At 37.3% G+C, this 15,173-nt stretch overlaps 1 protein-coding gene across 1 annotated transcript in view; it reads right to left on the reverse strand.

The window, feature by feature from the left end:
* The window catches only part of Smc2 (structural maintenance of chromosomes 2), a 44,803-nt gene extending 33,305 nt beyond the window's left edge, over positions 1 to 11,498 (reverse strand). The window contains 11 exon segments of the mRNA XM_034502727.2: positions 1,160 to 1,309; positions 1,509 to 1,558; positions 1,561 to 1,741; positions 2,958 to 3,002; positions 3,182 to 3,237; positions 3,240 to 3,291; positions 4,491 to 4,529; positions 6,137 to 6,259; positions 8,894 to 9,043; positions 10,177 to 10,399; positions 11,356 to 11,498. Of these exon segments, the coding sequence (XP_034358618.1) occupies positions 1,160 to 1,309; positions 1,509 to 1,558; positions 1,561 to 1,741; positions 2,958 to 3,002; positions 3,182 to 3,237; positions 3,240 to 3,291; positions 4,491 to 4,529; positions 6,137 to 6,259; positions 8,894 to 9,043; positions 10,177 to 10,344 (1,014 nt within the window). The 5' untranslated portion in view covers positions 10,345 to 10,399; positions 11,356 to 11,498.
* Between the last annotated feature and the right edge of the window lie 3,675 nt (positions 11,499 to 15,173).

Here is a 15,173-nt window from a genome sequence, read left to right on the forward strand (position 1 = left end):
ATAACAACAGTATCTGATAGGACAGTGTGAAAAAATATTTTGTTTTCCTGACTTTAAAGCATGTCTACTTTCAATCACCCAATGGGAGCATCCTTCAGACACTCATGTGCTCTGTCACAAACACCACCTTTGAGATTACACACTTAACTTCTATTTACCTTTACCAGCCCTTGGATAGGATACCTTCTCAAAGTTTATACTCACGTCTATCCTATTCCCACCTTCTTCCATCAGTTTCTAAATCATGAATGTTTCTTTTCCTCTCTTTTTTTAAAGACAGTGTCTCACTGAAACCAAAGCTAACCTCAAACTGGTACTTCAGCCTCTTGAGTGTTGGGATAGAAGTCTGAGTTACTCTGTCCATCACTACTGGATTTTTACTACCAGTGTCTATTTTATTATTTAGTACATTTTATTAATTATTCCAAGTAAAACCAAGCCCCTCCAAATTCTCCTGTATTACCAGTCAGTCATTATGTCTATCCTTTTCTTTTCAAGAAAATATACCTTAAGAATTATTTTTATTCACTGGCAAGGCTAATGTATGAGAATCACATTGGTGTTCAGTACACAGAGAATTCCAGAACAGACTAGAGTACAAAGTAGGGGCCTTAAAAAATATAAACAAAATGAGGAGGGGGGATAAGGGTTAGCAGATGCAGCTTTGCTGGTGGAGTTCTGCCTAGCATGAACTAGGCATGACAGTGTAGCCCTGTAATCCTAGCATTTGGGAGGTACAGTCAGGAGATCAGAAGTTCAAGATCATCCCCAACTATAAGGGGTGTCTGAGTAGTGTGTGCTAGGAAGGTAGAACCTAGCCTCAATAAGGAAGAATCATTCAGACTCACTCATGTATTTTTCTGTACTATAATCAGGATCTCACTTGGCCTTCAGAACACTTATGGGCACAACTTCCTTATATCTCTTCTTTATTCCCACTTTATTTTCTTATCCACATCAGTATCACTGTACAATAACTATCTGTTTACTTACTTCAGCATTTCCCCAACTGGACCAAAAAGGCAGAGATTTTTTTTTTAATTATTTTTTTTCAATTTTGTATTCCTGACTCAAACAACTAAACTTACCCCGCAGCTGACATTAAATATGAACAATATAGACAAATGATCATTACTGGAAGTAAATCTTATTTGCTTACCTCAGCCATGTTTTTTTCTAGCTTTTTGCGCTTGTCTTGTTCACTAGCTAGGTTTTTCTTCTTGAGGTCAAATGCACTTTGAGATTTAGTATTAACTCGCTGAGCTTCTGCAAAAGCATCCTCTAAAGATCGGAGTATGCCTCCAGTTTCCTATAATCAACACACATAATTCATATCACTTTATCATACCATGTTACAGTTCTCTTCTGTGGTTTTTATGATGTGCTTACTTTTTACATGCTATATCATTACTTTTTTGACTAACAAAACAATGTGTAAAACATTGCTCAGTGAATCCTGAAGTTACAGTAGTTTTTCCAGAGTGTTTATCTAATTTGTTTGTTCTGACCTTATCTTTTCTTTTCTCCAACTCTTCTATTTCACAATTGAGAGCCTTTATTTTTTTTCATTCTCTGACAGCACTTCTTGAAGCTTTAATATTTTATCCTGCATTTCCTTTAGCTCCTCAGCTGAGCGTTCCTTGGTATCTTCAGCCAGCAAAAACTGATAGGCAATATATAAACGACTCAGATGCTCTATCTCTCGCATTACTTTTTGGTACTCCAAGTAAGAAGATCTTTCCTGAAAGAAAAGTCACAATAAAGAGTGATTCAAATTCAACTTTTAAAACAAATTTAGGGAGAACCTCACTCTAGCAAACTTAGGTCATTATCTCTTTATATGATCTGATAGTTTTTTGTCATTAAGGATGTTATTTAAAACTTAGAAATTGTAACCTCAGAACTCTAGCTTTTAAGACAACATGATGCCATCTGCATAGAATTCTATAATGCCTTTGTGTTTGTGTGTGTGTGTGTGTGTGTGTGTGTATAAAATATGATCAAGCAGTCTATTTAACAAGGAAATGTGTTCCATGGTTCACATATTGGTGGTAGCAGTCTACAAAGTGCACACAGCCACCAGGACACATTATTAAACATACTGGCAGTGGCGTTACTATGATACCTACAGAACTTCTGAGTACAACAACCACATTAGTAAAGCTGATTCACATAAGGACCCACAGAGCAACATAGCAACTAAACTCTGTAAGCTGCAGATGAAGAAAACTTCACAGTAGCTTCACTGCCTCTCCCTGCCACAGATTTTGAAAGAATATGACAAAAAAGGGATCTGAAGGCCAGGCTTAAACTTCTAACTTAAAATTTGCCAGTTTTTCAGCCTTTCCAAATTACCTACACTATAAAGAGTTAAGGAATACCAATTTTAAAGAACAGTTAGTAAGTCTAAGTGGGAAAAAAATGTTTTACAAACATTCCAATATTGCCAAGTTTTAAGATGCCTGGGCTTGCAAATATTATATAGAAAACCCAATCCTACCATCAAATGTTGTACATAAACTGTGGTTACATATATAGAAAACCCAATCCTACCATAAAATGTTGCACATGAACTGTGATAATTACTGTGATAGCTACTATTATACTAGGAATTCACTCTGACAAGGATCAATGTTGAGTTCTAGCTTTTAAAATGTTCTAGTCAATACTAAGTATCCAGTAAAACTGGATTTGCGACTCTTCAATAAAGTATTATAATCTGTCATTAACATTTCTAAGGTTATGAAGATGATTCTCTAGTATCATTATGATTTGACAGAAGAAATACATATCCACTGCAACAAGAAGGCTGATTAGAGAGCAGTAATTTCAATGCATTTCATATCACAGAAAAACTCCCAAGAAATGGTAAATACTTCATCAGTTCTTGTATAACATAGGATCTGTCACCAATTCTGACAATAATTCCAACTATATATCAAAGATATAGTGTATACCTCTTTTAATTTTTGAATTGTTGGAGTAATCTCTTCTTCCAGAATCTAGAATACAAAAGAAAGCCAGTATTTTCAGTACATCAGGTACCAACACAAAACACATCTAAGCATCCATTTTCTTAAGACACAGAAAACAATTGAGAAGAGAAACATTTTCTTGATTTACAGCATAAAACTCCAAATGCAAGATTCTTCTTCCAAACTGCTTCATGTTTTTTAATTACCGTTTTTATTTCTTTCAGCTTAGCTTCCTTTTTTTCTATAGTTTTCTGGGCAGCTATTTTTTGTACTCATACATCCTGGTTCCAGCAGCTTCTTCAATCATTGATAATATCTGGAATAACAATTGTATTAAGAATTCAAAGCATTGTCTCACTGGAATTTAACATAAATTATATCAATACATTGACCTCAACAAAACTTTACTATATAACATATACCATACAATAAAAGTTAACCAGATTAAAATATATATGACCATGACATTTAATATTTATAGCTTCAGTCTTGTTCCTGAATCAAGCCTGCTACACTAATTTACCACTGTTTATCTCTAAAACTGAAGCTGCTAATTCTTATTTTCTTTCAAACAGAAGTCTAATAAAAGGCAACAAAAAAGAAAGTAGCCCCATTCAGCTTCTATTTTTAAAGTTTGCTCTTAAAACTGTTTTACATTGGACTTCAGTATTTTATTCCAAGGTGGAAGCATGACATATTTGCTTACTGACTATGGTACATGCATTAAGACTTATAAGAAGTAACTTTCTCTATACTTCCATTTCTCTACAGAGTGTCTTATACCATCTCTAATGACTAAACAAAGCAATGCAAATGCATGCCAGCACCTTTTAAAACAGCTTCTATTCTTCAACCCCAATCTCTAGACAGTTTTCTCAACCTTCCTAATGCTATGACCCCTTAATACAGTTCCTCATTTGTGGTGACCCACAACCATAAAATTATTTTCATTGCTATTTCATAACTATAATGTTGCTACTATTATGAATAATAACATAAATACCTGATATGCAGGGTATCTGATATGTAACCCCTGTGAAAGGGTCATCTGACCACCAAAAGGGGGTTGCTGCCCACAGGTTGAGAACCACTGCTCTAGAAGATTTTTTTCCCCCTGAATCCATTATAATTTGTACATGTTAGCCAAGCTGTAAACTAACAATTTCTCATTAAGGTAGTACCTGAGTGTAAATAAACTTGACCTTACTTAAATACAATAATAAGGTCAATTACACTCTCTTTAGCTATTTTCAATAACAAGAGTAAAAATAGAAAATTCACTTGATCATGTCAACTACTTTCAAGGTACTCGAAAGTTCTTTGTTTCATGTAATGTATTCTAGAAAAGAAAGTAACTTCATATGTATTGGTTTTCTACCTGTTTTTTCTTTAGCAATTCATTCCAACATAGAAAGAATACTAGCTAGCTAGGCTGCTATCTACAGTCAAGATCTTTTAACTATGGACACAGTACTAAATGTGAAGCTATTTTCTAATCACTCTCAGTACACTTACCTCTGGTGGTTTCATATTTAATACTTTCGTAATTCTGCCCTAAAAAGAAAACAGCAAATTTAATATAACTACAATGAGCTATAGAAAATGTCATCTAAGTTGGACATTCAATGTTTAAGTGGAAGTGGCTGTTACTCATTGGTGTGATACAAATTAAGTTATTAAATGATACAAAGGATAATGATACAAATTCCACAAGTTTGTCTCAGGACATTTTAATCAGTAATAAAAACATAGAAGAGATTTTAAAATATGTGGGCTTATTAAGTATTTCTTGATTTTTTTTTTTTTAAACCCTGCAAATATAGCTTCAGAAAACAGATCACCTGATTCCAGGTCAGTGAAATTGTATTTTGCTCAGTGGCAGGAAATCAACTACTACATTCATTTCCAAAACCAATCTACTCAGGCCTCAGATTACAAGTCACAATTCAGAGTAGCCTGAAAGTAAGCTGTTAGCTTTAAAGTCAGACTACAGTGAATATATTTTTATTGTAGTTAGTTTGGCTATGTCCCTCATAATTCATGTTAGGGACTTAATCAACAATGGGACAATGCTGAGAGAGACTTAGTGACAGCTGCTTAGTGAGGAGATTAATGATACAGAGTAGTTTGCTGTTGACTAAACACATAATAAAAAGTGAGTTCAGCCATACTTCTTATTCTTTTCCCCTTGATACACCTGTGTCATGTTCATTGTCTGCAACAATAGCCATGAACTGACAAAATCAAATAAACAAAAAATTTTGTTGTTTAGAAAGCACCTAGTCTGTGCTGTTCCTTATAGCAACCTAAAGTGGACAAACACATGGTTCCCAACAAGACCCTGGCTTTGACTCCTGTTTTACTTCTCTTCAGGGTTAGATGAACCAGATAAAATAACACTGTGTTTTATTTATTTATTAGCAGTATATTACTTTACATCTGCTTAAGTCTTGGAAGAACAGTTTTCAGTTTATTCTTGAAATATTAAAATGCTTTAAAACGGATCACTGAAAATAAGATAAGAATTCCATGGTTTTGATATCAAGTATTCATGAGTCAAAGTCATCATCCTCAATGAAACATACAGAGGTGAGGCTGTAGGGACATGACTGGATCATGAGAACACTGACCTAATCAATAGTCTAATGACTGATGCATTTATTAATTGCATTAATCATTGGGATGTCAGAAAGCAGAAACTAGGGAATGTGGCAGTGTCACTGGAGAACTGGGTTTTCAAGGCACATCTGTCTCACTCTCTCCCGTGGGCAGCTTTCCTCTGTCATGCTGTCCCACTGTGGGGCTTCAGCCTCACCTCGGGCACACAGCAGTAGAGCTGCTCAACAATGAGCAACAATTGGAAACTATAAGGAAAAATCTTTCCTCCTCACTTTTTTTCCGGGTTACAGGTGGTGCGTGACTTTGTCAACTATAGAAGTCTGGCACATGACTTTTTCCTCCTAACTCAGTACATATTGGCTTCACTTAAAAAGAAAAATCTGCAAACAAAACACGCAATAGCAAAAATTCAGAAAATACAAATAAAAATGGAAATAGAAAACAGATATAAAGAAAAATTCCACAGTTCTCTTATGTAATAAACTGAAGGTAACAGGTCATAAAACTAGTCTGAAAGACACAAAATGATGCCAACAAGATACCTGCATGATGAGAAAGTGAGGGTTGTTCACGTTCAGGCCCACAGAACAAAATAGATCCTGGACTCTGGTGTTGTTGGCATTCACTCCATTGATTAAGTATTTATTTCTGCCACCAATAACCACCTAAAAAGGAAGCGTTTCAAAAGCTTTAAAGATACAGAAACACTTTGTACCAAAATAATAAATTAGTCTATTAATTTACACTATTCTGTATAACTAACGGCACACCCAAAATGGAATAATAGTAGATATGACACAGTCAAAAGGACTACTGATTTGGGTTAGGACAACTCAGGTACTTCACTAACTAGTTAATTAATTATGCATAAGCCTCCTGACCTGCATTGTACTAAGTATCTCAGTTCTCATCTAACTCCATTTTTCCAATATGTATACAATGCATTTTCTTTCCTGATCATGTTCCCAAATTGAGCACACTTAGAAGTTATTATTTGTCTTTCCAATAAGAACAGGAGATACTAAAAGGTAAAGACATGTGCATTTTGGTATGAATTCTTGACAAAACTCTAAAAGAAGTTCATTAAATGACATTTGACGATCTCAAAAAGAGAGAGAGTAACAGTAATTCAGCTTGGTCTCATCATCACATTCTAGAACTTGTCTTGTTTAAATTTCACAGTAATTCCACAACTGCTATTTAGGGTATGACTGCCACATCTACCAGTATGAAAGACTTAGCTCACTGCATTCAACAATCTCCAGTATACATCAGTAATTAGTAAATGCTTAATAAAGTTAATTTACTTTCTTTTCAGGAAAAAGAAAGTAAATTTTATGTACATTAAATATGGATATAGACAACCTCCAAAAAGTAGCTGTTTATGGCTATCTAAAAACTCAACAAAGAGGTGAATTCTGTTCTGATCTATTAAAATAAATAAATAAAATCAGAAGCTTGATAAAATATAGGAGAAAGCCTATATTATATTAACAAGCTAAGATAAAAAGTGAGACAACAGAATTTATAAAATTAGTATGAATTTTAGAATTAGTTTTACACTTAGTTAATTTAATTATACAATGAAATAATTATATTGTTAACATACAATGATATAAATTCTACTTTTAAAAACAGAATTAATAAAATTAATAAAAATAAAGCTGAGAGGCTAAAAACATTGATATAAGACAATTAAGGACTAACGACAGGCCCTTAATAAGTTTAAAACAGCAGTAATGAAGCTAAGTAATGACACATAACAAAATTCAGAGAGGTTGCACGTCCTATGCTGCATACTGAAATGAAACCCTGACAGCTAGGGGAGTGTCTAAAGGAAGCAACGCTAATTTTGTTCATGCCTGTTTTCACTAGCCCTTTTTGTCACTCTAAACCTGAGGTCACATAGCTCAAAGAAAATGTTATCTATCTGAGGGAAAGGGATAGAGAGGCTGCGTACTTGTGTGATGAGGCAAATGAAGGAAGTGGAAATAAGCTGAGTGAACGCCCTGGTAAGGCTAAAATAGTTAGACCTGCAGACAACTCAAATACTGAAATATACAGAAAATTCAGATTTCATCTTGGAAGTTTCAAGAGACCCAAGATTAATGCATAAAACTTTAAGTTTGCAGACTTCTGTTGAATTTAAGATTAGTTTTTACTAACCTCTTTACAAAACCAGACTAGAGTGCAAGATCTGAGGTAACAGGAGGCGTTCCCAGCAAAGACAGTTAAACGTAGCATAGCTTAAGTTCTAATCACAGCTGAGTGCTTACATGAGAAGGACTCTCATGATATCTTTCACTTCTCTTAAAGATGACATAGCTTATAGGCCAAGTATACACTTCATTATTGACTAAAGCAACACTATACAGTTGTCCAAGACTCTATATGATAAGTATTCTAACGGATTCTAATCAGTATTCTTAAGAACTGCCCAGGCAGTTTTTACTGAGCCATACTGCCAAACACATTAGATTTGAAAAGTTTGCAAGGTGCTATGTAGCAATTTCCTCTAAGAGACAACATTCCTTCTTGGTGAGAAGCAATTTCAGACTCAGGGTGTTATTTCTAAAAGGAGGTGAAACATTCCATCCTACAGCAAAGGTCCTTAAAATTAGGAGGTAAACCATTTAAAACCTTCAGGAAATCCCTGGAACTGACCAGACTCACTGTCCACTCCCACACCCATTAAACTTATGTAAGAAGTACTGTTAAGAGATACTCTCAAGTAAGTTAGTTGCAAACCAGCAACTGCTTGAAAGATGCTGGGGTCAGCTGAGCTGCCTTGATGAGAAACTTTTAACTCAGTGGTCCTCAGCCTTACTAATGATGGATCTACATAATAATGATCTAATATTGTTACTTGGGTTGTGATGAACCCCCCCCACCATAAAATTATTTTTGTTGTTACTTCATAAGTCACTTTGCTATTGTTGTGAATTTATAATGTAAATATTTTTGTTTTCCCATGATCTTAGGTGACTCCATGAAAGGGTCATTTGACCTCCAGGTTGAGAACCACTGCTGTAACTTTCAAGATTGAAATGTTCCATTTACCTGGGAAGTTTGAACAGAACAAAAGTAAACAAACAAACAACTCCAGGTAGCTTCAGGATATCCCTGAAACTAAGCAGATTCACTAGGTGCCTTCCTGTGAGGGCAAGCAATAAAAGCTGACTTCCCCTAGGAAGTGGAGGTGTAAAGAAGATATTTTGGTCCATTGTTGTTTTCCTATCTGCTGTGTGTAGATCTCCCAAGAAACAATGTCACACAACAGATATTTGACAGCTACTCACCTGCCTTGTCACTGTGATTTCATCATGAGCTTCAAATCCTAATGGACTCTGCTTTTTATCAGAATTATCAAAAGTGATTGAAACAGAGGCTTTGGTAATTCCAGCCTGTCCATTTTTATAAACTAGATCTTGTAAATTTGAAGCCCGAACCTATAATTAAAGAGGGAAAGGAAAGTTCACTGACAAAGCATCATATTGTTCAAGAGCAGGATTAATACTATATCTCTTGCTCTGGAAAACCACTGTGTAGTGTTAAGTAAAAACAGGTAGTCACATCCGTCAGCAAGCAAAGCAAGGACTACAGACAATAATTTATAATATGCACTTTTTTCAATAGCTTTTTCTTTCTGTTCTGAATTCTACTGACTTAGCAAAAGTTAATTTGCAAAACTCAAGGAAATAGTGTCTCTAGACTTCTCTAGCCATCCCATCCATTAGTTCACTCTAAAAGGGTACTGCAAGCAGAAGGGAAAGGACAAGTATTGGCTCAAGACATCCCAAGACAATGTTCTGAGCAAGGAAAGGAATAAGAGACAAAGATAGGAGATAAAGGAAGAGTGAGGGAGAAGGGGGAATGGGACGAGGGAGAGGGGAAAGGGGTATTTGTCCTGGGGTTGGGGTTGGGGTTAGAGACAACAAAGGACTGCCTTTGGGTAGACAGGAGACAGCTGTGGTCCACAGGCAAATGGCACTTTATAAACATAAAGGGGAAACCACCATGTTAGGATGAATCGGTTAATTTTGATTGGGCATTTTAATTAGGTGAGTCAAAAGGAGGCTTTTGATTGCTGGACTTCAGTACTTTGAAAGCTGGCCCTTGGTAGTCAGCCTCAGCAGGAGGAAGTGGCCAAAATAGGGGAACGGACCATGGTGGCTAGCTTTAGGAATGTAATCTAATGGTTTTTAGCAAGGCAGAGAAAATGTGTAGAAAGGCAAGGCCTGCCAGAGCCATGTTTCCATGATAGGCCAGCTAGAGTCCCTTCAAGAAGAGCAGGTATAGACTGAGGACAGACACCACCTGAAGTAACAGTGCTGGTATGGGCGTTACTCCCAACAGCTTAAGAGGACCAACCTGAGGCAAGGCCTCTGTTTCTATCTTTTTGTCTACAGGACGGAATAGCAATAGTATTTGCTTAAACGGCTGCACTGCAACACAACATAATTCATATGAAGAACAAACGAATTCACATGAAGTGCAAACATGCAAAGGAAGAAAACTCAAAGTCTCCACAGAGTAGCAGATTCTCTTGCCAATTTCACATGTTAAAAAGTTTACACTTTACCTGAGACAGGTTGGAGATGCCTAGGAGAAAGCATATGGAATCCAGTATGTTGGATTTTCCACTACCATTTAAACCAGTGATTGCATTGAAGAGGGGGTCAAAACCATTGACTTCAGTCCTTTGTGCATAGGACTTGAATCCTTCGAGAATGATTGATTTAACATACATTTTCGTTACTGTCTAGGCTTGGTAAGCCTGTTAAGCAACAAGCTACAAACCAGGTCTGTATAAAACAAAAATAAGATCATATAAGTAGAATGTTAGAAACCCCCTAAATCACAGCAAATATGACAGGATACACAGTAATGTAAAGAAAAATTACACCTGCCAAACTACTTTTTCTCCTAAAAACAGCTGGCTCAGATTTTAAAACATTCAGCCGTTAAGCCACTGCCAGGAAGTTAAACCATTCAACCTGAAAAATCACCTTTATCACTCCTGTCCACTTTCCAAGGCTGGTGTTGCACTATAATACTGTTAACTATATAACTCTGTTAACTATAACTATATATTATATGTTATGTTATATGTTATATAAAATAACTATATAACTATATAACATATATGTTATGTTATGTTATATAACATAACTATATAACATATATTATGTTATGTTATATGTTATATAACATAACTATATAACATATTATATGTTATGTTATATAACATATAACATAACTATATAACATACTATATAACAGAGACGACTGATTATGTCTCACTTCATTCTCCTTGCCACAGATGACATTGGACTGGATACTCTACTGCACACCAGTTTGCATAAATGTCATCTTACATGAGTCCTTCTGGATCTCCCTAATAGCACGCACAACCATCCTCCCCTTTTCCTTCACAGCAGTAAAAGATGACATGAGTCGGCATTCATCCGTCTTTCCAACTCATCCTCAGTTCCGCTGTGCTTTTTGCTTACATATGACCTTTAACTGTGAACGCTCGACTACTCTCAGAACTCGGGTAGTTAGTGAACCTTACGGACGAAGTGAATCCATTCTACAGCCTCGTTTTAAAATTCCGTGTTCTCTCGCTTCCCTAAGCCTTTCTCGACTTACCTTACGGATAACAACAGTTAACATCCCTAATTATCGCTTGAAGTCCCTCCTTGGGAATCTTGCCCTCCCCGCCTGAACACCAGGCCAAGCCAAGGGCCGCACTACGCACCCGCCACAAAGCGGCTGGCCAGGGGAACCAGCACAGTTCCGACTCGACGCGAAAGCGGACAGCGAGGCCACCCGACCTGTATTCGGGAGCTACCGAGTGAACGTCACCATCCCGAACACAGCATCTGCCGCAGCCGACAACCGTGCCGGAACTGTTCCTTTGAATTTCGGCGCGAGCAAAGGACCCCACCTTCGAGGCGTCTGCCCTCTGTTTGTGCCTAGTATATGCCTGACTGAGGCGCTTCATCTTTTGCCTCAAGAAAAAACACAAAAACGACAAGGAGACAGAAAATAACAGTTTTAACATCGGAAGGTAGGGTACTATACCGTTGTGGGCATGAAAAGTGAAAATGAAGATAGGTTGTGCTGACATTGCGTCAGGCATGCTTCGGGCAGCACCTCTTCCTGGTCTGGGCCTCGCGCGTTACCGGCCCCGCCCACTTTCTGGCCCTTTCAAGCCACGGGTCCGCGCCCGCGGTGACTGTCCGCAGGCTCCGCCTCCTCCATGTTTAGGTTGTTTTGGGGGGTTGGGGTGTGATTCCCCCTCCGGAGGATATTTCAGCAAGGAAACCAACACTAGCCAGAAAAGAAATCCTCTGAGGCTTCTTTTTCTACGGACTACTGATATTAATGAAAAAAAAAAAAAAAAAACCGGAGGCTGTAACTAATTGAATGAAAAAGGCGCTGACTTTGAAAAAACTAACCAAAAACATTTCCAGTTTCTAGAGGGGACCATTGCAAAACGTGGAGTTGGGTAGCAGATGCTAGGTAAATGTCTGTAAGATTCCTTATGCCGAAAACTTGTTTAATGGTAAGCAATAGCTGACTTACCGATTCACGAATTTTTGCTGAAGCTTCTTAATGACAGTTCGTATTTACAGAGTTCTGTCCTATTTCAAAGGCTGTCAAAAAAAAAAAAAAAATTCCTCAACAAACATGGATGGAATCCTAGTGCTTTCCTGTGGTTTTTGTTTCCTTTTGTACAGACGAGCATATTGAGCCACTGGATTAAACAACTCGTAAGAGAATTTTGTTCCGGGCAGCGTAACTACAGAGCGTGTGCTCTTAAACTGTTATCTACAACTGCTAATTTTACGTTGCTAGTTAGAGCTGATCCCCGTCAACAATGAGTATTAAAAAAAAAAAAAAAAGTGTTAGGGTTATTTGTATTTGAGGATCACTACTAAGTAGGGAAGGGCTTAGCTTTGTTATTTTTTATTGAAAATATAAATTTTCACACTGTATATTTTGATTAGTTTTCTCTTCCCCAATATCTCTGAGAACCAACTCCACTTCCACAGTCGCCCAAATCCACACCCTTTTTTCCTCTTTCTCATAAGAATGTAAACAGACATCTAAAATGATGATGATGATAATCAATAAAATAAGATTTAAAATATGAGACCAAATAAACATAAAAAAAGACCCAAAGAAAGTATTAGAAATACAATGAGACACATTCACACACAGATACACACACACACACACACAACATAAAAACAACGGCAGAAACCATGATATGTAAGCAAAAGATTTTTAAGGTTAAAAGAAAACATCCTGACAAAGCAGTGTGAGACAAAGCAAAAAAAAAAAAAAAACCCTCTAAAAATACCATTAAATTCGTTTTGTGTTGGCTATGTATTGGTAGGCATTGGAACTACCCATAAGTGCGGTTTGTACACTCTCAGACATCACTGGAAAAAAAATACTTGCTCTGCGAGCAGTTATCAATTGTATATAGCTTCTTGGAGGATTGTTTCTATTTCCCCTCTCAATACTGGCTTAGAACTGAAGGTCCTGTAGGGGACCTTGTTTGCTTTGCTGTCTTCCATCCTCACTAGCTCTTATGATCTTTCTGCCTCCTCTTCTGCAGCATGCCTTGAGGGGAGGGATTTAATGGAGACATCCCATTTATGGCTGAGTGGTGCCCAAGGTCTTACTCTACACATTATGCAGTTGTGGGTCTCTATATTCTCCCATCTACTGTATGAGGAAGCTTCTCTGATGATGGCTGAGAAATATGAGTGTAGCAGAATCATGTTAGGAGACTCGCTATTGCTATGTTGCTTTAGCAGAACAGTAATATTTGGTTTTCCCCTAGATCCATTTCCTACATAGCCTCAGGTTCTTTGCTACCCAGGCAGTGTTGGGCATGAATTCCATCTCATGGAGTGGGCATTAATTTCAGTCAGATAGTGGTTGGTTACTCCCACAACTTTTGTGCCACTATTGTACCAGCTTATTTTACAGGTAGATCACTATTGTAGAAATGAGGTTTTGTAGCTGGGTTGGTACTCACCTTTCTGATCTGATGGTGTGCAGAGTGCCTTCCTGTACTATGAACATTATTCCGTAGGGGTGAAGGTTCTAGGTAGGCACCAGCTTGACTTCTCTGTGTTGGGTGAGTTATATAGGTGCTGTCTTCAGCATTTGGGCCTCAGTATCAGTTGTGGAGAGAAACCAATAGTCCATGTTGTTTGGAAGTTGCTATATGTACCTTGGGTTGAAAACTCCATTTGACGTGATCCATTACCAGCACTAGAGGTTTCATTTGAGAGATGTCTAATTGGTGCTTTGTCTCCCCCATTAATAGGTGATTCCAATTTAGGTATCTTAAACATATGTGTTTATGAAGCCTCTGTTATATTGAATTTCCATAAGACCCTTCACTAATGGACCTTTGTTTTAGTGGGCCATGCTGTATCCTCTCCTTTACCTCCCTCTTCTCACTTTCTGCTCATTTGATGTTCCTGTTGCAGTGCCTCTTCACCCCATCCATCCATAAAAGTTGAACTACCTGCTCTTTCCAAGAGAACTGTCCCATCTAGTCCCTTATGCTATACCTAACCTCTGTGGTTATATGGATTGTAGCTTCTTTATTGAGGACTTAACAGGTAAGTCCACATATAAATGAATACATACCATATTTTCTATCTGGGTCTGGGTTACTTCACTCAGCATGATTTTGTCTAGCTTCATTTACCTGCCAAATCCATTATGGTTTTAACAGCTAATTAATATTCTATTGCATAAATGTACCAGTTTATCCACTAATTTGTTCATGGACGTTTCCAGTTTCTGGCTACTATGGTTAGAGTAGTAATGACCATGGCTGAGCTAGATTTATAAATAAATTGTGCTTAAATTTGGCTTTATCATGAAATGCCTTGTTTTTTCCATCTATGTTGATTGAAAGTTTTGTTGGGTATAGTAGTCTGGGCTGACGTTTGTGGTCTCCTTTAGAGTCTGCAGCACATCTGCCCAGGCTCTTCCAGCTTTTAGAGTCTCCATTGAGAAGTCAGATGTAGCCGGGCAGTGGTGGCACATGCCTTTAATCCCAGCACTTGGGAGGCAGAGGCAGGTGGATTTCTGAGTTCAAGGCCAGCCTGGTCTACAGAGTGAGTTCCAGGACAGCTAGGGCTATACAAAGAAACCCTGTCTCGACCCCCCCCCCCCAAAAAAAAAGAGAGAGAGAGTCAGATGTAATACTAATAGAACTGCCTTTATATGTTACTTGGTCTTTTTCCCGTGCAGCTTTTAATAGTCTTTCTTTGTTCTGTACACTTAGTGTTTTGATTATTGTGTGCTTAGGGGACTTTCATTTTAGTCTAGTCTATTTGGTGTTTTAATGTTTCTTGTACCTTGACAGGCATCTCCTATTTAGGGAATTTTTCTTCTATGATTCTGTTGATAATGTTTTCTGTGCCTTTGTTCTGTGTTTCATTTCCATCCTCTGTTTCTATTATTCTTAGATTTGATTTTTTTTCAAATCAAAATTCAAATCTGGGATTTTTTCAACTCCCAGATTCCCTAGATATT

The sequence above is a fragment of the Arvicanthis niloticus genome, chromosome 5, assembly GCF_011762505.2.
Source record: "Arvicanthis niloticus isolate mArvNil1 chromosome 5, mArvNil1.pat.X, whole genome shotgun sequence".
Classification (NCBI taxonomy): Eukaryota; Metazoa; Chordata; class Mammalia; order Rodentia; family Muridae; genus Arvicanthis; species Arvicanthis niloticus.